Source organism: Schistocerca piceifrons, chromosome 7, assembly GCF_021461385.2.
Source record: "Schistocerca piceifrons isolate TAMUIC-IGC-003096 chromosome 7, iqSchPice1.1, whole genome shotgun sequence".
NCBI classification, from domain to species: domain Eukaryota; kingdom Metazoa; phylum Arthropoda; class Insecta; order Orthoptera; family Acrididae; genus Schistocerca; species Schistocerca piceifrons.
In genome coordinates, this window is record NC_060144.1 from 405,124,232 (window position 1) to 405,152,102 (window position 27,871).

General features: G+C 38.3%; 1 protein-coding gene across 2 annotated transcripts in view; it reads left to right on the plus strand.

Moving 5' to 3' along the window:
- Positions 1-27,871, plus strand: part of LOC124804750 (ubinuclein-1) — a 353,676-nt gene that overhangs the window by 269,290 nt on the left and 56,515 nt on the right. For both annotated transcript variants that reach the window (XM_047265054.1, XM_047265055.1), the window contains one exon: positions 21,682-21,867. In XM_047265054.1, coding sequence (XP_047121010.1) covers positions 21,682-21,867 — 186 coding nt within the window. The remainder of the gene's footprint in view (positions 1-21,681; positions 21,868-27,871) is intronic.

A 27,871-nucleotide genomic window follows, 5' to 3' on the forward strand; every position in this document is an offset into this window, starting at 1 on the left:
CCATTTTGTGTGCTTCTTTGAATTAATTTCTGTTGGGTTTCCCTCATGATGAATTCTGGATACTGATATATCTGTATTATCTTATTAGCCCCAGCAACCAATTGCACTTGAAAATTTGGGCCGTAATGCTGATAGTACTCAATTATGATCTTTGAAAGTGCAGGTTTTAAATTTTCATGGACACTGGTTGGTTGTTACTCACTCCACCGCACTGCAGCCTAATAATGCCAGAATGTAAAGTACTGTGCAGTGAGTGACAACCATAGCATATATGTTCATGGGCTGCTGCAAGTGAGGGAAGATTAGGAGGGAGGGGAACACGTCTGCCGAACATCTTTTGAAATAATGTTCAAGAACATTGTGAAAAAAATAGTAAGTAATATGAGTCTGTAGTATGTTAACCTCACGTGCATATACATTCAATATTATTTTAAAGTTTTTCTTGTATTGGTATTCTGAAGGTATATATACACCTCAAAATCAAAACAAATAAATCAAAGCAGCTGAATAATTGTTATGAAATGAAGTTAATGATTTTAGATTTACATTTTAATCAGCCAATCACGTTGAAGAATAGAGCATCTTCTGCAAATGTACTTCATTTTAACAGTGCCAGTTTCAGAATCCAAAGAAAATAATGTGAAACAGTTATTTAAATAATTAAATAATGGTACCCTACCTCTTTAATTATGTACTAATTAATTAACATTGCATTTGTGAGCTGCAGCATAAATATGTTCAAAGGAAATGTATCTCTGGCACCAGCTACAGCTCAGAAATGGTACACTTTCACAAAATGAACTCACTCCTTTCTGTAGTAATTTGTGCTCAGGTGTTACGGCAGGTGTAGTGGGGCAGAGCATTTGACAAACAACTGTTGTGCATGAAAGTTTAAAACCTGCACTTTCAGGATGTCATAAATGCGTACTTTCAGAATTGTGGCCCAAATTTTTGTGTGAGAGTCATTGCTGGGTCTGATACCTTGCAGGAGGTCATATTCATGATATTTCGTTGTTAGTCTCTTTATGTCAGTTTTGCTGTAAAGAAATCATATGAAAATTTGTATACTTATTATAAAGAAAAATCAACAATATAAGGAAAAAAGAAAGATTGCCACTCACCGTAAAGATGACACTTGCACATTAGCTTTCAGCCAAAGCCTTCACTATAAAGGACACACGCACACTATTTGCTTGTGTGTGTGTGTGTGTGTGTGTGTGTGTGTGTGTGTGTGTGTGTGTGTGTGTTTTGGCCAAAAGTTAATGTTAAGTGTCTTTTCATTGTGTGTGTCTGCAACTCAGCATGTCGACTTTATTGTGAGTAGAAATCCATGTCCCTTATATTGTTGATATTCCAACTTGGAGTTTCTATTGTTTGACTTGGCCTTATTGTAAAGAAATGTAATTGCCTTAATTTTTATTATAGTCTTTTTCTTAGAGGAAGTTATCAAGAAGCCTTCTGGTGTGACTTTCTCTAACAATGTGTGCAGTCCCTGCACCTGATTGAGAAAATAGAAGAAAATTGAAATTTAACATCCTGTCAACAATGAAAGTATTAGAGACTGGGCACAAGATCAGATTGGGAAAGAGTGGGGAAGTAAGTTAACCTCGCCTTTTCAAAGGAACCATCCTGAACTGAGTAGCGAGGTGTCTGTGGTACAAATGGGAAGGGCTGAGCAAACAGCTGACATGTAAGGAGCCAGGCTGTAACTTAGGTAGTTGTTCTGTCCTGGCTGAGCAGCATTGGTAGTAGTGGCCAAGTGGCTCACACATGCATAGCAAGTGTGCAACATGGCTGCTTGGTGAACTTGCACCTGCCCATGGTTGAGCCCCGGGGGCACTTGTGGTTGCCTGTGCCCCATGAGGCAATGTTGCATGAGCCTGATTTAGGGATAGCATGGAAAACCTAATTATGGATGGCCGGACAGGGTCTTCAACTGCTGCCCTCTTCAATGATGAGTCCAGTGTCTTACCACTGCATCTTGTTTCAAAATTTCGGACTGTGTACCTTTGCTTCTCCATCCAAAAGTCTACAAAAGAAAAATAACATACAGTTATCAAACTCATCAACATTTTTTGTGAATAAAACCATCTAGATCACTTCATATATTTCTTTATTTATTTTATATCTAAAAACAAAGATGATGTGACTTACCAAACGAAAGCGCTGGCAGTTCGAGACACACACAAACAAACACAAACCTACACACAAAATTCAAGCTTTCGCAACAAACTGTTGCCTCATCAGGAAAGAGGGAAGGAGAGGGAAAGACGAAAGGATGTGGGTTTTAAGGGAGAGGGTAAGGAGTCATTCCAATCCCGGGAGCGGAAAGACTTACCTTAGGGGGAAAAAAGGATGGGTATACACTCGCGCACACACATACACATATCCATCCACACATATACAGACACAAGCCTAAAACTTAGAACTTGTAGAACATTAATACAGAAATCACTACAACTACAGGGGAGAAAGTAAGATCCGAAGTGAGGACCCTACAACTTCTTCGTGCCACGAGGAACAATTGTTGGTCCATTGCTTTTCATTTTATAGAAAAAGCACATCACAAACAGCATTAATTAGGTCAAAACAGTTAGGTATGTAGGTGGCAAAACTCTACTGGTCATAGGTAAAGACACTTAAAATCTAGAAATAAAATAAGACTTAAAAGTAAATAATACTATTTTAAGAGTTACTTAATTAAATTTGTGTAACAACATTACAAAAATTGTCTCGATTTCAAACTAAAAATTCTTTACTGTGAAGGTTGCATAGATGAGTGCGTAGCATAAATCTCCCACTACACTAAATTCCTTGGAATAATAATTAGTGAAAATATGAGTAAGAATAAACTCATTGAATATATAGGTGGGAAAATTCAAAAAAGAAAAAAATCCTCCCATACAGGCCATGAAGGCCCAAAGGTACCGACTGGCCACCGTGTCATCCTCAGCCCTCACTGTATGCGAATACGGAGGGGCATGTGGTCAGCACACCGCTCTCCCAGCCGTATGTCAGTTTCAGGGACCAGAGCCACTACTTCTCGATCAAGTAGCTCCTTAGTTTCACTCCCAAAGGCTGAGTGCACCCCGCTTGCCAACTGCGCTCGGCAGACCGGATGGTCACCCATCCAAGTGCAAGCCCAGCCCGCCAGTGCGTAACTTTGGTGAGCCGATGGGAACCGGTGTTACCACTGCGGCAAGGCCGTTGGCGGTGGGTAAAGTCACTCAAACCTGTATGTACTGCATAGACTCAGCTACCTAAATGACACAAATATTATGAAAATGATATGTTATTGCATATTAAGTTATTACAGTGTTTGATGGGAAGGCATCTCCAAAACAAATATAAATGGAGTATTCTAATGGATTAAATCATCAGTTAAAAGGACAACCTTACTGGAGAGCTGACTCGAGGTGACACTGCCATCTTCATGAAAATGGTACAAAAAACTCGCCTCTCCCGTGTAACAACAAAGTGCAAGCAGTTGAATGTAAAGTGCACATGCTGTATATGGTTACAACATGCCTGCTACAAAAGGTGGTTCTTCCAAGAACCAGGGGAGGTTGAGAGATGCTGATGGAGCACTTCATAGAGAGCAGATATGAACAACAACTCACTAACACACACTACCGACTGTGCGGAGAATCAAAATCTGCATTTCTACCAACCACAAGTATTACAGGTGACAAGTCTGATTGAGAGTCAAACAAATGACTTTATATGAATGCATGATTTTGCAGTGACATGTACTGATAAAATTCTCTTGAGTATCCAGCCAAGTCAAGTAGTTTAAAATCCACAGGCTTTCGACTGAATACTTCTCAACCATTGTCAAGTAGTGACTTGTGTGGTTGCTGCTACCATCCTTTATAGGAACAGTACAGTCTTCGATATCACTGGTGTCCTGACTAGCACCATACTAGATAATGTTTTGGATGCAAAACCGTGCACCTGGTTCAGTCTTCCAAAGGCCAGCTCCCAACCTATGTTTAACAGCAGCCCTCTGTCTTGACTGAAGGTGTTTTCAGAAATTTTGATCTCTACTGCTTCCTTTGTGATGTTATCAGAGAAACCATTTTGTCCATGTTATAATAGATGTTTTGTAATGTGCAGTTCGATGTCCATTTTTCAGAGCATGTTCTGCTGACCATTATTTTTCAGGGCACCTTAGGTAGTAACACCTTTGATGTTTTGTATGCCCTTCAATAGTGCAGTGAGTATGTCCAACATACAGCCATCCACCCCCACACAATATTCTGGATATTCCTGGTGTTCTGAGATCACAGATCCCAGGAGTTGTCAAATTTTTGCTGGGCACATCCCCATCTGTTTTAAGTTTATGTGCTAATTAAGGATGTTAATTCTCTTATGACCATTTTTGGCAATTGGGCTTGAAAAAATTGGAAATAATCTTGTACAGTAGCTCTTCAGCAGTGAAACTACTGATCATTTTCTATTAGACAGCACTTGCACATTGCCACAGGATAAATTGAACATATATAAATATTCGCTGCAAATCGAAAGTAGAGGAAACCTGACTATCTTTATACGAACTGCCTTTGAGGTGACGACGACAGGAAATAGTTAACTAACATGAAAACACCTTATGTGCATCATTGCCTGACAACCATATCTACACACACTCATACACAAATAACTTCTTTGAATGTAAGACACTTTATAGACACTGATCATCGAAATATTATATTAACTAGCCTGCAAAGCATAGAAGATGCTTAGCTTACTGTCATGGCAGACTTCATAACTGTACAGTTATGAACGTTTGTTTGATACCAAAACTGAAATTATTTAGATCACATCTCATCGTCTGATAAGAAATTACGCTTTCTATTTGAACGATCCCTCGAGCCTGGCTTTGAATAAACAGTATTATTTCATCACATGTACCCTAATTGAGAATTCTCATGATGTACAATCCACCATAGTGCTTTTAACAAGAACAATAAAAGTTTCACATTACCTTGCAGTGCAGTCTTATCAAGTTCAGCATCAGCAACACATAACATTTACAAGAGGATCTAGCCAGTCCATAATTTACGTTTTATAAAATTTATGTATTATAAAATGCACTTCACTGCACACACTTTTGTGGGTCTGAATAATACTGCTTTTTCCTTTGCACTAATAGCCAGTAACAGGTATCTAGAATTTGGCAGAGCCCATGACTCCACAACATATCTGGCATACATTTTGTAATAAATCTGAGCCCATGTCGTCTTAGAGCTCTCTGTATTGGATTATTCTGGAACTACAGTTACTGAAAAAGACAGGATATAGCTGCACCAATATATTCACAATCTCCTGCAGAATATTCTTTAACACTAAATCCATACCTCCTTACAATGAGAAATACATAGCTTTACAATATTCTAAATAAAATAATCCATTTAACAGAATAAATCAAACAATATACAACTGCATATTTAAAAAATATAGCTTATGAACGTCTACAGCATCATTAGTTGTAATTTTAGCCATGAGGCTGCAGCATGTTACCATCACTTCACAGCATTAATTCTCGTTACACTCACTAGATGGCACATGCATATAGTTAGGCATGCTCTGTGCATGTCTCTTTACTCATGAGAGCAGACAAGTGCTTAATTGTTTCCAGCTATTACAATAAAGTGTTATTAAGGGAAAAAAATATATGTTTGGAAGTTCACTGTTTGTGGTTCTAATGATACTTGTATTGTTACAACCCAAAGATTGAATTGATTTTATGCCTCTTTTAGGAACTAGCTAATCTTTTGTGTTACTGAACCACAGAATGGCAAAAATGCAAACTTCCTTATGTTCTCTTCAAGGTGCCTTCCACTTGGAGTCTTTGGTGAAATAACTTGTGAAATTTGTTGGTTGTTGTCACTTTCTTTGAAAAACTTTCTTAAGTGGCAGAATTCTTTTGGTAGTTTTTCTGCGCCTGGGATGGCTTTCGTTCAGTGCACCAAACCCTCAGAACAGAATGTTTCTGTGCTGTGTGGTAGTACTTGGTAGCATGAAGATACTGGTCCATGTATTTGAGTTTGGCGTGCAAAGATGTCAGAGAATGGCAAGGAACCATCTGACCCTGTCATGAACATGATGCAGACATTGATACTTTTGATGTATTACAAGAGTCCAGCTTTTCTTGTCAGTGAGATCAGGTAACAAACGTGTCATCAATGTAACCTAAGCTTTGCAGGAGTCGTTTCCAGGATGATGTCCCCAAAGTACTCCTTGTGTAGTTTGGCTGTGACTGGAGCTACAGGACTTCCCATCTTAGTGTGTATGGTTAAAATGGTCTTCACTATACAAAACATATGATTGTTCACTGCCTTGTATTACATTGCACCAGCCAAAATCAGCTCTACTGTGGCTACTGTTCTCAAACATGGTATGAATTGGTTGGTGTTCATAAGCAGCTCTTCACCGAAGAGTCAAGCAGTATATTGCTCCCTCCTACGCATATCTCGCGAAGAGACCATGAGGATAAAATCAGAGAGATTAGAGCCCACACAGAGGCATACCGACAATCCTTTCCACGAACAATACGAGAATGGAATAGAAGGGAGAACCGATAGAGGTACTCAAGGTACCCTGCGCCACACACAGTCAGGTGGCTTACGGAGTATGGATGTAGATGTAGATGTAGACGTAGAAATAGCTCTTGACTTTTGTCAAGCTATTGGCAGTTGCTGCAAATCAGAGTGTTGGAGAAGTCCCAAGAGTCGTGTACCTCTGTTACCTGTTCTGTCCTCACCCGTTGATCCTGTCTCTCCTGCTGAAAGTACAGCATCTGTCATTATTCATCCACTTGAATGCAAGTGATGTGTCAATGGTAGATGTAGGCATTCTGTACAGGATGGACAGGGATCACAAGGACCCTGGATATTGTACCGATTCCACTAACCAACAACCTTGAAGTGCTATCTTAAACTGAAACTGAAACTGAGCCAGCAGGACTCACTTCACCTGTTTTGGGGAAACCTGTTTTGTCCAGTGTCAGGAGGAATCGAACGCAAAAGGGTAGGAGTCTATCAATTGTAGGCAGTTCAAACGTACGGCAAATGATGGTACCCCCTAGGGAAATGACAACAAGGGACAAGAAAGGACACCAGGTGCATTCAGAGTGCGCGCACTTGGGGTCAAAACAACTGCAGATTGTGGCACTCTTTAGAACAAATCATGCCTCTCGTCTGGGCTCTGAGGTCATTCTTGGTTCATTCCAGCAACTGGCAAAGGAGGTTGAGAAGACAAGCCTTGTGCACAGAGCTTCAACAGCGCTCACAATTTGCAGCATTGTCCCCAGACCTGATTGTGGCCCTTTGGTTCTGCATCAAGTGGAAGGGCTGAACCAGATACTGTGAAAGTTCTGTGAGAAGCTAGGCTGCGAATTCCAGGACTTGCGCCACAGGGTTGAGAACTGTAGGATCCCCTTAAATAGGTCAGGTGTGCACTACACATCAGAGACTGCTACTCATATAGCTGACTGTGTGTGGGCTGCACACAAGGATTTTTTAGATTAGGAACACTCCATCCAGTACAGATAGCAATAACTGTAGCAAACCCAGAAATAAGAAATGCAGCTCACAGATGAGAGTATTAAAATCCTAATGGGTAACTGTGAAGGATTTGCAGCAAAGTGTCAGAGTTCAAAGTGCTCCTGAAAAACAGTGAAGCTCACATAATACTAGGTACAGAAAGCTGGTTGAAACTTTAAATTTATAGCACTGAGATTGTTGGGGAACATTTAAATGTATATCAAAAGGATAGGCTAATGGGGAAATGGAGATGATATATTTGCACAGTAAACAAGAAACTCAGATCCACTGAGATAGAAACTGAAGCTGCATGTGAGATTGTTTGGGCAAGACTAAGTATCAGGGGTGGGCACAAAATGGTAAACGCGTCCTTCTATCACCCACCATACTCAGCTCCTGATGTAACTGAAAGCTTAAGATAAAACCTCAGTTTGCTTGTAAATAATTTCTGCAATCATCTGTCAGTCAGTTGGGAAAATTATAATTTTGTTAGTGGTAGATGTGATAAGACATCCACTGAAATTTTACCAAAGGCCTTCCCTGAAAAATTACCTATAACAGTTAGCTCAGAACCCCACACGTGATGGAAATGTGTTGGATCTAAAGGCAACAGATAGACCTGACCTCTTTGAGGATGTCTACTTCAAAAGTGATATCAGTGACCATGACGCGTTTATGGTAACAATGATTATAAAAGTACAAATGATAACTAAAATAAGCAGAAAAATATATATGTTCAGTAAAGTGGATAAAAAATCAGTTGTCATATCTCAATGAGGAACTTGAAACTTTCAACACGGGGGAGGAGCATGTAGAGAAACTCTGGCTCATGTTTAAAAGAAGAGTTAACCATGCACTGGGTAGATACATACCCAGTAGAACAGTTTATAATGGGAGGGAAACTCCATGGTATAAAGTCACTGTCAAGAAACTTCTAAGGAAACAGATCACTGCATAATAGATGTAAAACAAAGCATAGGGTTATCTATAGAGAGATGCTGAAAGAAATGCGTTTGGCTGCCAAGAGAGCAATGCATGATGCCTTAATGACTACCATAACAGAATATTGTCAAGTGAACTTCCACAAAACCCAGAGAAATTCTGGTAATATGTAAAGACTGCTAATGGCACCAAAGTTAGTGTCCAGTCCCAAGCTAATGAGACAGGAACTGAAATTGAGGGTAGCAAAACAAAAGCTGAAATGCTTAACTCTGTTATCAAATATTTCCTTACAAAGGAAAATCCAGGAGAATAGCCCCAATTTAATCCTTGTTCCACTGAAAAGATGACTGAAATAAGTATTAGTGTCGGTGTTGTTGAGAAACAGCTGAAATCATTAAAATTGAACAAAGCTCCAGGGCCTGAAGGAATCCCGTCAGATACTGTACTGAATTTGTGGCTGAGTTAGCATCTCTTCTTACTATAATCTCTTGTAGATCCCATGAACAAAAAGCTGTGCCCAATTCTTGAAAAAAAAGGCACAGTTCACACCTGTCTGCAAGAAGGGTAGTGAAAGTGATCCTCAAAATTACTTTCCAGTATCCTTGACATCGATTTGTTGTAGAATTTTGGAAACATATTCTGAGTTAAAACATAATGAGGTATCTTGAACAGAATGACCTACTCAATGGCAACCAGCATGGGTTTCGAAAACATTGATCATGTGAAACCCTACTTGCACTTTTCACATGACATACTGAAAGCTTTGGATCAAGGCAATCAGGTAGAGGCTGTATTTCTTGATGTCTGAAAGTCATTTGACTCAATACCACACCTACGCTTATTGTCAAATGTACAATCATATGGTGGGGTATCAAGTGAAATTTGTGTCTGGTTTGAGGACTTTTTGGTAGGGAGGACGCAACAGGTTATCTTGGTTGAGAGGCATTGTCAGACGTAGATGTAAGTTTTGGTGTGCCCCAGGGAAGTGTGTTGGACCTCTCACTGTTCATGTTGTATATTAATGACCTTGCAGACAATATTAATATTAAATCAGAATTTTTGCAGATGATGCAGTTATGTATAGCGAAGTATTATCTGAAAGAATCTGCATAAATATTCAGTCAGATCTTGATAAGATTTAAAGTTTGATGTAGAGATTGGTAACTTTTTTAAGTATTCAGAAAAGTAAAACTGTGCACTACATAAAACAAACAAAAACCTGTAGTATCCTATGACTATAATATGGCATCTGCCAACTCATACAAATACCTGGGTGTAACACTTTGTAGGGATATGAAATGGAATGATCACATACACTCAGTTGTGAGTAAAGCAGGTGGTAGACTTCGGTTTGTTGGTAGAATACTGGGGAGTGCAGTAAGTCTACACAGGTGATTGTGTACAAATCACTAATGCAACCAGTTCTAGAATACTGCTAAGTATGTGGGATCTGTACCAAATAGGACTAACAGGGGATATTGAATGTATATAGAGAACGGCAGCACAAAGAGTCACAGGTTTGTTTGACCTTTGGGAGAGTGTCACAGAGATACTGGAGGAATTGAACTGCAGGACATCTTTAATATAGATGTAAACTATCCTGAGAAAGTATTAACAAAGTTTCAAGGACCAGATCCAAATGATTAATTCAGGAATATACTACTACACCCTACGTATTGCTCACATAGGAATCATGAAGATAAGATTAGACTAACTACTGCTTGCACATATGTGTTCAATCAATCATTCTTCCCGCTCTTAGTACATGAATGGAACGGGAAGGAACCCTAATAACTAGTTCAGTGGGATATACCTACTGCCATGCAGGTCATGGTGGTTTGCAGAGTGTAGATGTTGATGTTGATGTAGATGTAGAGAGGAGAAATGGGATTTGTACTGCATAAAAAGTATTCACATACACGAGACGAAAGTGTGGTAATTATAGGGTGTTTTTAAAAAGAATACTTTTTACTTGCTTACCTTGGTTCAGCGAAACCTTATACTTCAAGGAACACTCAAAATGACTTCATTACCATCGCTTAATTATGACTAAGCGTGCGAGAGAGATCCATGCTGTGCACCTGCTTATTAATTTTGTAAGCATTGTGCTATCGGACAATGATTTAAACGATCATTGTATGTTGTATGATAGGTAACCATTTTAGATGTTGTCAAAGCACCATCTGCCTTCGCCTTTGTCGTGAACTTAATGCAGACATCAATATTTTTGATGTGTTCCAAGAACTCGTCCAGCTTTTCTTGTCAGTGAGACCAGGTAACAAATGTGTTGTCAGCGTACTCTAGGCTTTGCTGGAGTTGTGTCCAGGATGATGTCCTTATAGTACCCCATAAATAGGTTGGCTGTGACTGGAGCTAATGAGTTTCGCATTGCAGTGTGTCTGTCTGGTTAAAATAGTCTCAACTGTACAAAAAATATTATCACATCAGTGTGTGCTTAAATAAATCTACAACAGTGTCATCAAATAACTGGGAGAGCAGATCTTAGAGTCCTTGATTGTAATGCATAATGAGACCACATCAATACTGACCATCATTAAATATCTCCTCCCTCACACGCCTTGACCAGCTACATTTTATGGCCTTTCAAAAATACATGAGAAAGGCACATCCCTTTGTGCCATTGTGAGCATCACTGGATTACTAACTTTCAGACTTGTGAAACATCTGGTGAACCTCATTACTCTGCACATTGGTCACTGTATGCACTATATCAAGAATATGATTGACTTCATTAGTAAAATTAAATGCCTACATTTTCAAGGAGGTGGTCAGCTTTGATGTAGCCCCATTATTCATGCATGTTCAGTTATTCGATGACACTGTTGTGGATTATTTAAGCATACACCGAGGTCACCATATTTTTTTGTATGGTGGAGAATATTTTAACCAGACAGAAGGCCTGATGATGGAAAGCCCATTAGCTTCAGTTACAGTCAACATGTTTATGGCGTACTTTGAGAGCATTGCCCTGAATATGGCTCCTTGCGAAGCACACCTTGAAACATGAAGTGTAACCAAATCAGCAATAATGTAAACCTTATAAACCTAGCTGCCTCTACTTCCTTTATTTATATGTAATAAACTGTAGACCTTAGTATCCAAAGAGAGGATAGTAGAATTTGAGAAAAGTTAAACATGATCTAATTAGATGTAGTATTAGATATCCAAGAATGAATTATAGGAGATCCTTTTCTTGGTCTCTAAATCGTCAATAGAGTGAGATATCTGGTAAGTGCTGTTATGTGGTAATGGAACAAGAAACTGGTCAGTTTTATGAGAGAAAGCTACTTCAGCGACACAATAAATGTCCCTCAGGCAGCCCATGCACATTTCCCCTTATGCGGCACAAACAGTTAAATTTTCAACTCACTGGAGGGGCAATTTCAGCTCTCAGGTCAAGAAAGATGTTAACGTGTCCTATTAGTATATCAGGTGAGATGTTGGAGTGGGTAGCAGGCTGGACTTCCATTCTGAATGAAGGGGGAGTGTAAGCCTCCTCCACCCATCCAGATTTGATTTTCCCATGTTGCTTGAGGTAAATAGTGGGATTGTTCATCTGAAAAGAATAGTGCCAGTTTCCTAAGCTGTTCTTATTCTGTCTGAATTTGTAATCTGTTTCTTAGGTCCATGTCATTCGAAGGTTGTTAAACCCTTCTCTTCTTCCCATATGTCCCAGTAGTGTCGCCTTATCAAGCTTAAAGATCTTGGATTGAATTGTAAACAGTTACACTGCTTCAATTTTAGAAAATAGGAAGTTGCTTCCCAATATACATTGTGTTCAGCTGTTGTCCATCCATCAGTAACAGCCTGACAATATTCTCAGGCAGTCTCAGATAGGTTTCAGTGGATACTCACGTAGTTCTGCCTGTACAAACACTTATTACGTACATCGTTGATGAAGTTCCATCTGAGAGATTTTAACAGGACAATGGTATTCATTACGAGGAACATCTCATTCAAAACTTTAAAGATCGTGATGTTCTTGGACCTCATGCTTTGTTCCAAGCTATCGTGGCTACCACATCTGGAGGATCTAAAGACAAGATCTCTGAATGTGATTAACTAGGTTGTGATTGCTGGCTGAATTGTGTGTGGACTGTGTGTGGTTCAGTCTATAACAAACTTCGAAAGTATTCACCATCAGGGGATTCAGTGCGCTTTCATGTATTTGCACAGTTAGTCCCTTACATGGCTGTAGTGCTGCTGCTGCTGTCACTTCCTTTCGGGCAGCAACTCCTCTTCATGCCTCAGTCGTAAGAGGTTCTTGTCCATTTCAGAAGAACTAACATTCCAAACTGTGGTTAATCCTACTATAGAAACAAATTCCATAGATAGTTCGCAAGGAGTGAACTAATTCTGTAGTTTCCTGATGTGGGACAAATAAGACCTTTATTCCAGGGTTGGAGCGCACACACCCTGGTGACTGATGAGACCCAAGATAATTTTGGGCCTAATGAATTATGGGAGGGATTTTGTTCCTGGATATGTTTTTAACTCTATATTTATGAAATTTTAAATGAGCTATTTAGAAGTATGTAAAGATATGTCTAGGCAAGAGGATTCCTTTGGTTTTTCTGAGGTTTTCCTTTAGCATGTCTGTAAAGATCCATTTACCAGAGGAATTTATAGCCTTTGATGTAGATTTGTATTCAGTCTAGTGGTCACTGAAGCAAGTGAGACATAGTCATACTATGAAAATTCTGCACAGCTAATACCTACAGTATCCTTCATTCCAATTGCTTGGCAAATGCCCAGTATATAAACAGGTCCAGATTGCCCTTCTTTACTTTAAAGACTGAGGAGTATCATTTGAGCCCTGGGGCACGTGGGAATTAAGGTCTGTGAATTGGTAGATGTGACAGGAAAGGAAGCAAATAGGAGAAATTCACTGGCTCAAGATGCTATCATCTCAGTTTTAAATCTAGATTCATGGTTGAATATAAGCAACAAGAAACTGCGGCTGGTGAAGCCAACAACTCAACCATGGTGTACCTCCTTCTGGCCACTTAAATGAAAACCTTAAATATTTTTTAAATTATTATTTATTGTGCATAGGTGGCACAAAGCTGTACCACTCTACAACATAATCTCCCCCACGCTCAATGCAAGCCCCCCAGCCCTTACAAAATGTATAAATTCCTTTAGAAAAAAATTCTTTTGATAGTCGCGCAACCACTCGTGCACTACGTGGCGTACCTCTTCATCAGAACGGAATTTCTTTCCTCCCATTGTGTTTTTGAGTGGTCCAAACACATGGAAATCACTTGGGGCAAGGTCTGGTAAGTATGGTGGATGAGGAAGACACTCAAAATGCAGGTCTGTGATTGTTGCAACTGTTGTACGAGCAGTGTGGGGCCTTGCATTGTCATGTTGCAAAAGGACACTTGCTGACAGCAATCCACGTTGCTTTGATTTGATCGAAGGCCGTAGATGATTTTTTAGGAGATGTGTGTATTATGCGCTGGTGAGAGTGGTCCCTCTAGACATATAATGCTCCAAAATGATGCCTTTTTCATCCCAAAAGTGTGTCAGCATAACCTTTCCTGCTGATGGTTCTGTTCAAAACTTCTTTGGTGTTGGTGATGAGGAATGGTGCCATTCCTTGCTTGCTTTCTTCGTTTCCAGTTGGTGGAAGTGAACCCAGGTTTCGTCCCCAGTAAAGATTCTTGCAAGGAAGCCATCACCTTCTCGTTCAAAGTGCCGAAAAAGTTCTTCACAAGCATCAACAGGTCGTTCTCTCATTTCAGTAGTCAGCTGCCGTGGCACCCATCTTGCAGACACTTTGTGAAACTGGAGCACATCATGCACAATGTGCATGACTAATCTGTAAACATGCTGCAGTGTCATTGTGTCACTCAGCGGTTTTCCTTCACTATGGCTTCAACTGCTGCAATGTTCTGTGGATTCACAATTTGTTGTGCCTGAGCTGGACGAGGAGCATCTCCCACTGAAGTCACACCATTTGCGAACTTCCTACTCCGTTCGTAGACTTGCTGCTGTGACAAACATGCATCACCGTATTGAACCCTCATTCATCAGTGAATTTCAATAAGTTTCACACCTTCACTACGCAAAAACCAAATAACAGAATGCTGTTATTCTCTGGTGCAAGTCGCAAGTGGGGAGGCCACCTTTATAGTGATACAGCGACAGTTTGTGTGCATCTGCACTATGCTGCGATCTACTGACCTTTCTGCATGCTGCTTGTAGCAGGCTTACCAACTTACAGGATAACGGCGCAAAATTTCAATTTATTACAAATTTAAGGTTGGTGTTTATGTTGTCCTCATCATTTCATCATCATTCATGCACGTGGCGAGATTGGACTGAGAAAAGGTTGGGAATTTGTACGGGCGCTGATAACTGCCCCACAAACCATATAATGCACAATCCCTTGGTGCAGCAAAAACTCTCCAATATGTGGTGCTTGTGGCTTTCAGATTTCATGAAGACACATTTTAACTGATTATTTCATATTCAGATAAGATGACAAATAAAGTTTACCTGCTGATGAACCCCCCTCTGCCCCTAATTAGCAAATGAAGAAAACAATGTGGAACAAATATTAAATCAAATTTTGAGAATTGTTTCCTAAATTATTAGAGCTCAATTTTAATGTCTTATCGACATGCTTTGTTCACACAAATTTTTGATAAGAGATTCATCAGTTACACATTCTGTGATCCAATCTTAACTGTAATCTACAAATCAAATATGCTTTTAACAGCAGATTTTAATATGAAAAGAGCTAACAATTTTAGTGGCATTCTTAAGAAGTTGTATGATGAAACCACCATTACTGAATAACTAGGAAGTATATTAAGATACTGTGGCATATTGTGATATACTAGACTCTCACTAATCCAGCCCTCAGTATTCCGGCCTCTCAGTAATCCAGTGCACATCCAAAAACGTGTGCACAATGACTTATCGTGCACAACAATGCTTTATATATTGTATTTGAAATTGTAGCTTTCTTTACAGTTTGGAATCATGTCTTCAGAAAGGAAACACGTTACACTAGACCTAGAGCAGAAACCAGAGATTTTAGATAAGTTAAATCAAAGTTCTTCGCAGAAAGCCATTGCTGCCGAGTTCAGTGTTCAACAAGCAACTATTACGACATCAAAAAGAAAGATGATGTTATTCAACAGTACTCAACACAAATAGATAGTGAGTTGGGAAAATGGAAGGTTATGCGAAAGAGTGAGAATGAAGAACTGGATGTAGCTGTTTATAGATAGTTCATACAACAACGCAGTAAAGGAATTCCAATCAGTGACCCGATTATAAAGGAAAAAGTACCTGCATTTCACAAACAACTTGGGAGTAGTAACTTGTTTGCAGCAAGCGAAGGTTGGATATAAAACTGGAAAAAACGACATGGCATTCGGCAGCTGACAGTCACTGGGGAAAGTCGCTCAGCTAACAATAAGGATGCTGATGAGCTTGTAAGTAAGATACAGAAGATAATAGAGAAAGGAGATTTAACTGCTGATGCCTTGTATAATGCTGATGAAACAGGAATCTTTTACAAAATGCTTCCTTCAAAAACATTATCTGCCAAGAACAAGAAGGTAGTTCGTGGTTACAAGCAACAGAAACAGTGCGTAACATTAGTGGCATGTTGTAATGCAAATTGGAGTCATAAACTACTGTTTATGGTGATTGGAAAATCCCAACATCCACGTTGTTTTTAACACATTGACATAATTACTCTACCACTGCAGTATTGGGCTCAGAAAAAGCGTTCATGGACAGACAAATATTCTCTCGGTGGTTCCATGAAATGTTTGTACCAGCAGTGAGAAGCTGAAGAAGAAACAGCTTCCACTGAAAGCTATTCTTATAATTGACAATGCTCCCAGTCATCCTTCAGATGTTTCTCTAAAGGGCGGTGGTATACGAGCACTCTTTCTCCTACCCAATGTGACAGCCCTAATTCAGCCCATGGACCAGGGAATTTTTGAATCAATTAAATGTCATTATTGACATTCACTTCTCGTCTCCTTGCAGAATGAAAGTGAAAACGACTATCGAGACTATCCTGAAGGCATGGAAAGCAATTAACGTATGTGATGTTGTTTTCCAAACAGCCGAAGTATGGGATAAAGTGGAGAGTGCTACCACGATGAAGAGCTGGAAAAATTGTGGTCATCCACTGATGCCAAGTTGGATCCAGTAGTGAGTGACAGTGATAAGCCAGTCAACTTGGAATTATCAATTACTTTGTACACTGACATGTTCCACAACCTTCCAGGAGGAGAAGAAATTGATGATGAATATGTTACTAAGCGGCTGAATGAGGAAAACTGTGATCTGGACCAAACTTTAACGGATGAAGAAATAATCAGAAGTGTGCAAGAAAGTAATGGTGAAAGTGATGAAAAAGAGGACACAGGAGGAGAAAGCATAAAGATTTCTCACACTGCTGGTGCTGAAGCTGCCAAGGTCTTCCTGGAGTACATTATGCAACAACCAGACAAATGCAGTACCGATGTGATGCTTGTAAAGCGGTAGTGTGATAAAGCATGCCGCTGTCGCGTATCATCATTGTGACAGTTAAAAATCAGGGACTTGTTTCATAGTGAGTGATACAAGTGTACAATTATGTACAGTATTTACTCAAGGACTTAGTTTTCTTTGAAAATTAATGTATTTTTGATTTAATAAAATGCATCATCTATGTTTTAAAATTGTATCCTTCGGTTTAATAAAGTACATTACATTATATACCCTATGTTTTCAAAATAAATAAAAAACAAAAGAAATGAATAAAATAAATTTCAAACCTCTATAATCCGGCACCCTTATGTCCCTAGAATGGCTGGATTAGTGACAGTCCAGTTAATTATGCATATATGTACACATTTTTGTTAAATTGTAAATTTTCATGTTAGCTTTCATGATTTTTAATTTTGTGTTATTCTTCGAACTCTTGATTGAGTAATACCTTTTTATGTTAATCATGTGCTCGCAAAATATCAAATGTTGTCTGTGTTGTAAAGAGAATACGAAAAATAAAAGAATATCACTGATTGTTGGTTATTTCATAACACTCTTGCAATAAATCTGTTGCCACAAAAAACAAGTGTCAGGTGCTAATTTACTGGAATTAATTTCATGAAATTTGTGACTTTCTTTTATGTAAGTAGTAATAAAATATTTTACGGCCATTTAGAGCTAGACAATGACATATTGGTGTAGTTAGAAGAATCAGCAGTCTTCAGTATGTCTCCTGTAGTACATCGTCTTTCTTTACTAAAGTGTATTACTACCTCTTTCACTGTGTGTTTTATTGTTTTTATTAATCGACCAATGCACAACAATAATTTGTCCACAGCCTTCAACGTTTTGAAGCAGACACTACAAATACTTGCCACTAGCTTGCACAAAGGACTGTCATTGCCAACTTATACCCAAACCTGCTTCTGTTCACATTGTCAGTGGTGCCTGTATTTGAGAGAGTGGATGTTTTCTATTTATCTGATCCATCAAATCCTACATGTACAGGATAGACAAGGATAGTGGACAAACTTAAATTTTTAGAAGAAAATTCAATTTACAATATGTGATATAAATTTTAGATCGTACATTATAAAACACTACAAAACAGTTTGGCTTATGTGAGATGATACCTTAATAATTGAGGGCAGCACAGTTCATCAGACTACATACCCTGTTAAAAAGTTAGTTAACTGCAAGTTAGCAACACTAAAAATTAAAACTTAAACTCAAAATTATAGCAGCACAACTTGGACCAGTTACATACTAACAAAAAAATTTAAAAAAATAAAAAAGTTTTTATATTAACTTAATTACGTTGTTAAATTAACTTAATTATGTCATGTATTGGAAAATTTGACTCGTTCCACATCATTACGAAATATCGTATTCATGATCCATGGAACTAGTATTAATCTAATCTAATCTCTATCCCATTAAACTTGTAAATTTAATTATGCTATAGCAAACAATGGAAAACCCAGGATGGAATGTAACAATATAGTGAAAAGGAAAGATGCTACTCACCATATAGCAGAGACACTGAGTTGCACATAGGCACAACAAAAAGATTGTCACAAATAATAGCTTTCAGTCAGTAAGGCCTTTGTCAGAATTAGATGGCAAACACACACAAATGCAACTCGCACACATATGGCTGCCGAGCACAGTGCCGTATTCTGCCCATTTACATATCTCAGTATTTGAGTACGCATGCCTATACCAGTCTCTTTGACGCTTCAGTGTATATAATTATTATTTGTCATTTTCTTACACTTACTTATAACTTGTCGAAGTATCTGTTTGTATTTTTAAAAAATATAGCTTTATAAAAATGGGATCATTCCTTTCTTTCCTTACTGTATATTGTTTCTTTTTGTACCACAGGATGTCGTTATTACCTTTGTAATCCACCCTTTATAAACTAGTTTATTTTTTCTGGAGTTTAATAGCCTTTTTATGGGCAATGGCAATATTAAAATAATGAGCCACAGTGTCAGGAAATATCTTTACCTTCCTATTAATATCATCCTCATTGAACACATCATCCAGGATTCATGGCATAATATGAACCTAAACAATTCTAAATTTTTGGGATCATTGAATACGCACCTGTTTGTAGCTTTTGGCTTGCCAGAGGTGATACAACAGGACAACTCTAATTTTATCAAGATCCTGTGGTCATCAGACAACCCATTTGGTACATTCTTAACTTTTAATAATGGAGTTAAAGAAGTAGTAATAAAAACTGCATCAACGGTGCTATTGGAGATAGTAATTATTCTAGTGGTATTATAGACAATGTTTTCCATATTAAATGTAGCCATAAGGTTGCTTACAAAGAGTAAATTTAATGTAGAAAAATTAACATTTAATTCATGACACATTCTAGAATTTATAAAACCTTTGAAAGACTGCAATCAGGCTATCTGTATACATAAATAATGATTACTTTATTGTGAGTAAGTTCAAGCACACAATGTTCAAAGTTTTCTTGTCATTAAGATGATTGCTTTTATTTAATTTACAAAAATTAACCACATTTTTGACAACTGTTAGACAACCATCACCTTGTTTACATAACCAGCTATAGCTATCGTGAACTGTAAAATTTGGTAATTTAGATATTAATAGCTCTTCATTCTTGAGCCAGTGCTCAGTGAGACAAATCAGATCTACATTATTAATAACAGTTAAGCAGAAATATTCTAACTTAAAAAATTTCCTCTTACTGGCTGAATATTCTGATTATAAATATAGATTTTTTTTCAGATTTTGATTCTGCAGGGTTGTTATTACAATATAGGACAGGTAAAAAGTCGGTACATTGATTCTGTGCACAAAATGCTTCAGAAGAGCTATTTTTACGAACTGAAATGGGTAAATATTCTTTACACTGGGCTCTGGTGTTTGTAGGGGTGCAAAATTCATTACTATGTGTAGTACATGTGAACTTGTTGGGAATCTATAGAATGAGAGGAGTGTCACATTATTTCATTCACGCAGGAAGAGAGGAAAGCAGTGAATGATTCTCTTCATTCAGAAATAGTACTAGGAAGCAGTTGTTGAAGATTTACTATTGTAAAAATATAAAGAAAGTGGGGGAACATTAAAAATATTCAAAATAAAAATTTTAAAATAGGTTTCAGTTAATTTCTGGCTAATTTTTGCAGTGAATTGAAAACATCTTAGTCAGAAACACAAATTACACTGTCTGATACTGTTGAATCTCTCACCTCCTCCAGTTCTTCTTGTTTCGGTAACTGATTGAACATATACACAACTGCAGAAACAGATCTTGTTTCTCAAATTTTTGGAATATTCAGAGCATTTCTATTATCTAGGAGAAACGCACTCAGTTTTCCTCCCTTGAGAATAATCATACACTCCACACCCAAATTTTGTTATATATATAATATGTCTGCTTGTGTCTGTATGTGTGGATGGATATGTGCGTGTGTGCGAGTGTATACCTGTCCTTTTTTCCCCCTAAGGTAAGTCTTTCCGCTCCCAGGATTGGAATGACTCCTTACCCTCTCCCTTAAAACCCACTTCCTTTCGTCTTCCCCCCTCCTTCCCTCTTTCCTGATGAGGCAACAGTTTGTTGCGAAAGCTTGAATTTTGTGTGTATGTTTGTGTTTGTTTGTGTGTCTATCGACCTGCCAGCGCTTTCGTTCGGTAAGTCACCTCATCTCTCTCTCTCTCTCTCTCTCTATATATATATATATATATATATATATATATAGGCTTCCTTTTCTTATAGTCCTAATGTATTCACCTGCTACAATATCTGCTCCTCTGTATTTTACTAGCACCATATAATGCAGATACATCAGCCGATGGAGATAAAGCAGGTGTTAACCCTCAAGCAGGCATGTCTATGTGTAACGTGCTCCAACCCAAAGTAATATTGGTTTCCAAAGTGACATTGCTTTTTACTGTTCCATTTTCATTTTACAATTGTCAACCCATACCTATTCCTTCATTATTGCTTCATCTAACATAGTAATAAGTTGTGTTATCATACACCAAAAGAGCAGCTGTAATTTAAAATCCATACAGCAGAATGACCCACATTCCAGGCTAGCAGCACAATCCCACAATGAGGCAGTTATCTAAAAGATAATAGTAATCAAATAAGCAGTTAGCAGGGATGTGATAAAACTGCACTGTTCAAAACTTCGATTACATCATTACCATGGGGTAAACACTTGTATCCATCAACAGACATAGAGAAAGATTTATTTTATTATTGTTTAACTAAAGAATGCCTTTTAGTGCATGTAATGTAAATTTATTTTATCCTTGTTTAATTAAACTAGATTAAATTGTGATTTTGCTCATACATGTTTACCATGGTAACATGAAGACAGCTATTCTTTACATGTGGTACGAAGTAAGTTGTGTGCCCACTTGTGATGTGAAAAATGGTACGCCTGCTTGACAGTTAAGACTGAAATTTGTTTGGATGGATATGGCTCTTATCAGGCACATTTTCTGTTTTCATGTGCATTTCCTTATGCACTTTTGTGATCATTCTTATTTGGTGGATGGATGAGTTAACACCCTTCCTGATCACATAGTAATTAGAATTTATGGAAACATCCAATAGAAGCAAACTGATAAATTTGTAGACTAATTGAAATAATGTATGATGATTTATTTCTAGGTTCAATCTGTGTGAGGTAGTTCGCATTAAGCTGCAGTGCATTGAGCTCCAGAAGCCTCGTAAAGAAAGTGTAGCTGAGATCATTCGTAATTTTTTGGAGGAGAAAGTGAAACCACTTTGGCCTCCCGGGTGGATGAAAATATCTATTCTCCAGCGAGAATGCAAGGAAGTGTACAGCAGTCCTCAGTAAGTATATACTACAGCATGTACAGACTTCAAATGGTCATCTCCATTCAGTCTTATAAATAGTCTTACCCCTGCTTGCTTGCTAATTTTTCTTTTAGTTGGGTCATCAGGATAGCATTGCTTCAACAGTTGTAATGTGTGTGTCCACTAGCAAGTAACTTTTACAAATCGTTTGCAGAAAGTACTTCTGCAAGTTCTTTCACTACTTGCAGAAGTAGTTTCTGCAAGTTAATGGAAACCATTTCTTGCATCTTGCTGCAAATACTTGCAGAACTTGTCAGTTGCTGAAATTTTAAGAAAAACTTTCAGAAATTCAATGTGTGCAGTATTGGTACAAAAATATTAGTCAGCTGGAGACTGGTGTGAAGACATATTCCGAAACAAATGTACCATTGGAACCCTTAAACTTTTAAGAGCTGTGTACTTACTTAAGTACTGTTTTTAAATAAAAATAAAATGAGCTGACTTTACGTAGCAATTTTATTTTTACATTGAAGCCTGTACTTTATTCTACTTCTCTATGTAATTCCCACCAATATTAAGGCACTTGTCGCATTGTACAACCAGCTTCTACATACTGTCCTCGGTAGAAATATACCACCCGACTAGACAATCATTAGAGCAGTGACCGTCCAGATGCTTCTTCAAACACAAGAATATGTGGTAGTCACTGATCGTTAGATCTGGGCTGTACGGAAGTTGACCAAATCGTCAGTAATGACTGAAGGTCGCCCATTTTGTTTATCTTCAGATTCGTGTGGCTGTCTTTAAAAGCTCTCACCCATTTCTGATAATGTTTTCTCCATACACTTCAGTAATCTGACAATGAATTTCAGATGCTTTAATGCTAAGAAAATGAGTCACAGTGCATATTTCACATTTGGTGGGTTTCACAATTGGAGGAGGCCTTCAAATACTTACAAACAAACATAAACATGCTGAATCACTCTGTAATAAAGTAGAGTGCAGTGGCAGTGTGTTTGCGCCAAATGCCAACCACTGCAGCGAAGGAGTTCAAAATGGTACTCACTTTAAAAACACAGCTTGTATAATTGGCCATCACAGCCAAGAAAGTGTTAAATAAATTTACCGGTTACTTTGTTTCACCAGAAGTGAAAGTAGAATGGTAACATAGGTGTCTTTATTGTATTATTATTATTATTATTATTATTATTATTATTATTATTAGCAGAAACATAAATGCATTGCTTGGGTAATAAAAGTAATAAATACTGTTTGCAGAAACTGAAGAGTAATTGAAGGGTCGTCTTTAGGGATATAGCTTGGTGCATTTTTGTGTCCTGTTTTTGAATATATGCTTGTAATATAGAAAAGAGATGCTCAATACTAGCATATGACATTTTCAGGACGTTTTTAATCTGAGTGTAGTCATCTGATTTTATTTCATTTAAGAGTGTTTCTTGATAGCTTGTAGCCATTTCTTCACCCAAACATATCCTCTTTTGTTAACTTTATATTTTTCGTTGTGATTTTTCTTCAATAAAAATAATACAATGACAGTGGCAGCTGCTCTGTTTGTAACACGACACTGTAGACTTCAACTTGCCGATCTCACAACACAACTTTGGTGGAAACACAGTGCAAGTACTTGCAGCAAGCTCCTGATACAAGCTTGCCCAAGTGACTTGCAGAAGTAAACTTGCGGAAAATTACTTGCTAGTGGACACCTGCCTTTAAGGTCTTGATTGCTTAGCTGCAAATTTGTGGGTTAAATGAAACTTACTCATATGATAAAATTGACTAGAAGTACGATGCTTAAAGGAAAACCATTGGCATGGAAACAGCGTATTATTTAACAAACAATATATGTAACAGTAAATTTACCTGTAGAAATGCAAGATTCATATTCGCTGAGAATTAGAATGTTCATGCGTGTGTAAGTGTTTAAGATTGAATTATAAACTGGATAGACAAAATTATTTCATTGGATAGATGAAAAATCTACTCACCAAGTGGCGACAGAACATACACATAAAAGACTGTTGTGACTGGCATGCTTTCGGAGCCAGTGGCTCCTCCTTCAGGCAGAAGGGTTGAAAGGGAAGGAAGAAGGGGGAAGGAAAAGGAATCAAGAGGTCTTGGAAAAGGAGTAGATTTTCGGAAAGTCACCCAGAACCGCGGGTCAGGGGAGACTTACCATACGGGATGAGAAGGAACTGGATAGACAGTTTGATGAACTGGTTTGGATTGCTTCAGCTGCTGTTACCCACAACATAAAACTGTTTGGATAGACTAGAGAGATTAGAAAGCAAAATTGAAAAAAGGATATAAATTAGAATTAAAAAGGAACATTACTAAAAATATTTAGAAAATCGAAGATAATTTGACATTGAATGTTGATGTTTTCAACATATTTACTGATTGAGAACAGTCAAATGACATTTTTCTACTTTTCAACAGAATATTTGCTGATGGAATATGTGTATTCTGGAACATATTTTGAAAATAATTAAACAAAAAATATCAAAGAAGAAACGATATTTAAAAATCAGAATTAAGATAGATTCTTATAGTGGTAAATTTAGAATAGCTCCTGCACAGTGAATTAAGTAATCTGAAGCAATTTGTACAGAAGGAAGAAAATGAATCTAAGACTATGATGAATCAGTTGTGCAAATAAATGAAAATTGTATAATTTAATTCTAAATAATTGGTGTCAACATTTTTCAGATTTAATAGGCAGAAAATTTTCTCTCTGTCTTCCTTGTTACATAAGGAGTGAAAAGGCGTGTAAAAAAGCAATTTTAAAAATAAATTGAAGTTCCATTTCTGTTACTCTCTCAAATATGCTGAGATGACAACGTGATAGAGTAAGATCACACTTAATGTTGACAGTGGTGACAAGCAGACTTTAAACCTGCTATCAAAGAATTGAATATCTGAACAGGCTCATATTTGATAAGTGAAACTAGTGAAAGTTCAATAGTATGTAACCTTTTGCATTTTATTTGTACATTAATTCTTAACTGTCACTGTATTCCCTGCCTGTGATGCCTGTGTTTGCAGTCCTAGTTCCAGAAATCCTAGTTTCTTTTTTCTTCTTAAGATAGGAAAGAGGGATGGGTTAGGGAAGGAGGGCAGGTCACAGAATGAAATGGACCTAGCTGTAGTGAGGATGAGAGGAGACAAAGGTGAAGGGGTAAACATTAGAGAGGGAGTAGCAGGTCTTAGATAGCACATTAGTAAGCATTGTGTTAGGTTCACCCCAGAGATAGAAGAAGAAATTAGTAAGAAATAAGGATTTATTGATGGGACAAGAAAGCTGAAGTGGAATGAATAATGCAGTTAAGAACCAAGAGAAAAAGAGATGGGGAGGAACAAGAGAAAGACGAATGGGATTAAGATGACACTAAGAAACACACACACACACACACACACACACACACACACACACACACACACACAATTCAAGCTTTCACAACTCACGGTTGCTTCATCAGGAAAGAGGGGAGGAGAAGGAAAGATGAAAGGATGTGGGTTTTAAGGGAAGGGGTAAGGAGTCATTCCAATCCCGGGAGCGGAAAGACTTACCTTAGGGGGGAAAGGGACAGGCATACACTAGCCTTCTATGTGGGAATGACCAGCAACAAACTGTCCATTCGCATGAATGGACACAGGCAGACAGTGTTTGTTGGTAATGAGGATCACCCTGTGGCTAAACATGCCTTGGTGCACGGCCAGCACATCTTGGCACAGTGTTACACTGTCCGGGTTATCTGGATACTTCCCACTAACACCAACCTATCCGAACTCCGGAGATGGGAACTTGCCCTTCAATATATCCTCTCTTCCCGTTATCCACCAGGCCTCAATCTCCGCTAATTTCAAGTTGCCGCCACTCATACCTCACCTGTCATTCAACAACATCTTTGCCTCTGCACTTCTGCCTCGACTGACATCTCTGCCCAAACTCTTTTCCTTTGAATATGTCTGCTTGTGTCTGTATATGTGTGGATGGATAAGTGTGTGTGTGCGCGAGTGTATACCCGTCCTTTTTTCCCCCTAAAGTAAGTCTTTCCGTTCCCGGGATTGGAGTGACTCCTTACCCTCCCCCTTAAAATCCACATCCTTTCGTCTTTTCCTCTCCTTCCCTCTTTCCTGATGAAGCAACCGTGGGTTGCGAAAGCTTGAATTTTGTGTGTGTGTGTTTGTGTTTGTTAGTGTCTCTATCAATATACCATCGCTTTCGTTCGGTAAGTTACATCATAGTGTGTGTGTGCGTGCGTGCGTGCGTGCGTGCGTGCGTGTGTGTGCGTGTGTGTGTGTGTGTGTGTGCGCGCGCGTCCGCGCATGCATGCAGAAGGGGGAGGGGGAAGGAGGGTGTTTGTTAATGGAGGTTGAGTTGAGGAGGTTGGTTGGATGCAAGAATACTTGGCTGTTGGAATTCAGGAAAGGGGGTGATGTGAGCTGGGAGAATCAGTGTAGCCCATGTAATGCTGCAAGCCCTTGGGCCATATAAATGGGGATATTCAGAGTGATATATAGTTGTTGTATTTAAAGAAATACCTTGTGCATGCCTATTCACGAAGAGAAGCATGTACTTGACTTCCACAGATCACATGTTTGAGCCAATGTAGGAATAAATTTGCAGTCACACTATTACAGTGTGTTTACATGGTCAAGAAAAACAAATTCTCAGATATTTCTCTGTAAAAAACAAATTTTTTCTCTGGTAAAAGTACATATTTTTCACGTTAAGTGACAATATACTTATCATTGGAGCAGCGAAACTTATCCTTTGAATGGTAAAGGTTTTACACACCAGCGTAGAAGTTAACTGTCACGTTAGGAAATAAAACCTAGTACAAAAAAAAAAAAGGCATTTTGGAAACTATTTGGTGCTCACGAAGATGTACACTGCCTATTTTCATATTACAGAAGTATAAGTACATCGAGATTGCAATGTGCTTCTGTCAGCCAATTGTAACTCATGTCACGTAATCCCGCCAACCTTGATAGCCGATATTCTGAGCGTAGGACACATGATGTAGTCAGCCAATAGCAACATCACCATTAAGTAATTCAAACACACACAGAAACAAAAAACTAATTACATTCACAGACACAAGCAGACATTTGTAAAGGCCTTTAGAAATGTCTGCTTGTGTGTTGTGTGTGTGTGTGTGTGTGTGTGTGTGTGTGTGTGTGGGCGCGCGCGCACCAGTGTATACCCGTCCTTTTTTCCCCCTAAGGTAAGTCTTTCCGCTCCCGGGATTGGAATGACTCCTTACCCTCTCCCTTAAAACCCACATCCTTTCGTCTTTCCCTCTCCTTCCCTCTCTCCTGATGACGCAACCGTTGGTTGCGAAAGCTTTAATTTTGTGTTTGTGTTTGTTTGTGTGTCTATCAACCTGCCAGCGCTTAAAGCAACCCACAGTTGCTTCAGGAAAGATGGAAGGAGAGGGAAAGACGAAAGGATGTGGTTTTAAGGGAGAGGGTAAGGAGTCATTCGAATCCCGGAAGCAACCGTGGGTTGCGAAATTGCAGCAGCTGAATATTTCTGACAAACATGATTATAAATTTCACTGCTGCGCACCAAACATTTCGTGGGTCACCTAGCTGAATACATGTTCCTTCGAGCACTTGTATTTTTCCATGGAAAAACAATTACATTTGAAATTGCTCATGAACTCACTTCACTCTGCTATTTGAAGGATAATTATAAAATTGCTCATGAACTCACTTCACTCTGCTATTTGAAGGATAATTATACTCTTTTCAATGTTACTTTGTGATTTTTAATCTATGAAAAACTAACCATGGAGCTTGGTGTGGGTGTCCTTTTTTTTCCACCTCAGGAGATATCAAACATTAATGTGCCAGTAAAATTTTAAATAATGAAATGGCTTGTGGTCTGGGCCCATTTTTTTTTTCTAAAGTTTTGACTGGGAGTCAAATGCGCGGTGATTTAAGAAATTAATTGCACATTCTCACACATAACATAATTCATTTTGTGTAAAAGAAAATCTACTTTGAAAGTAAT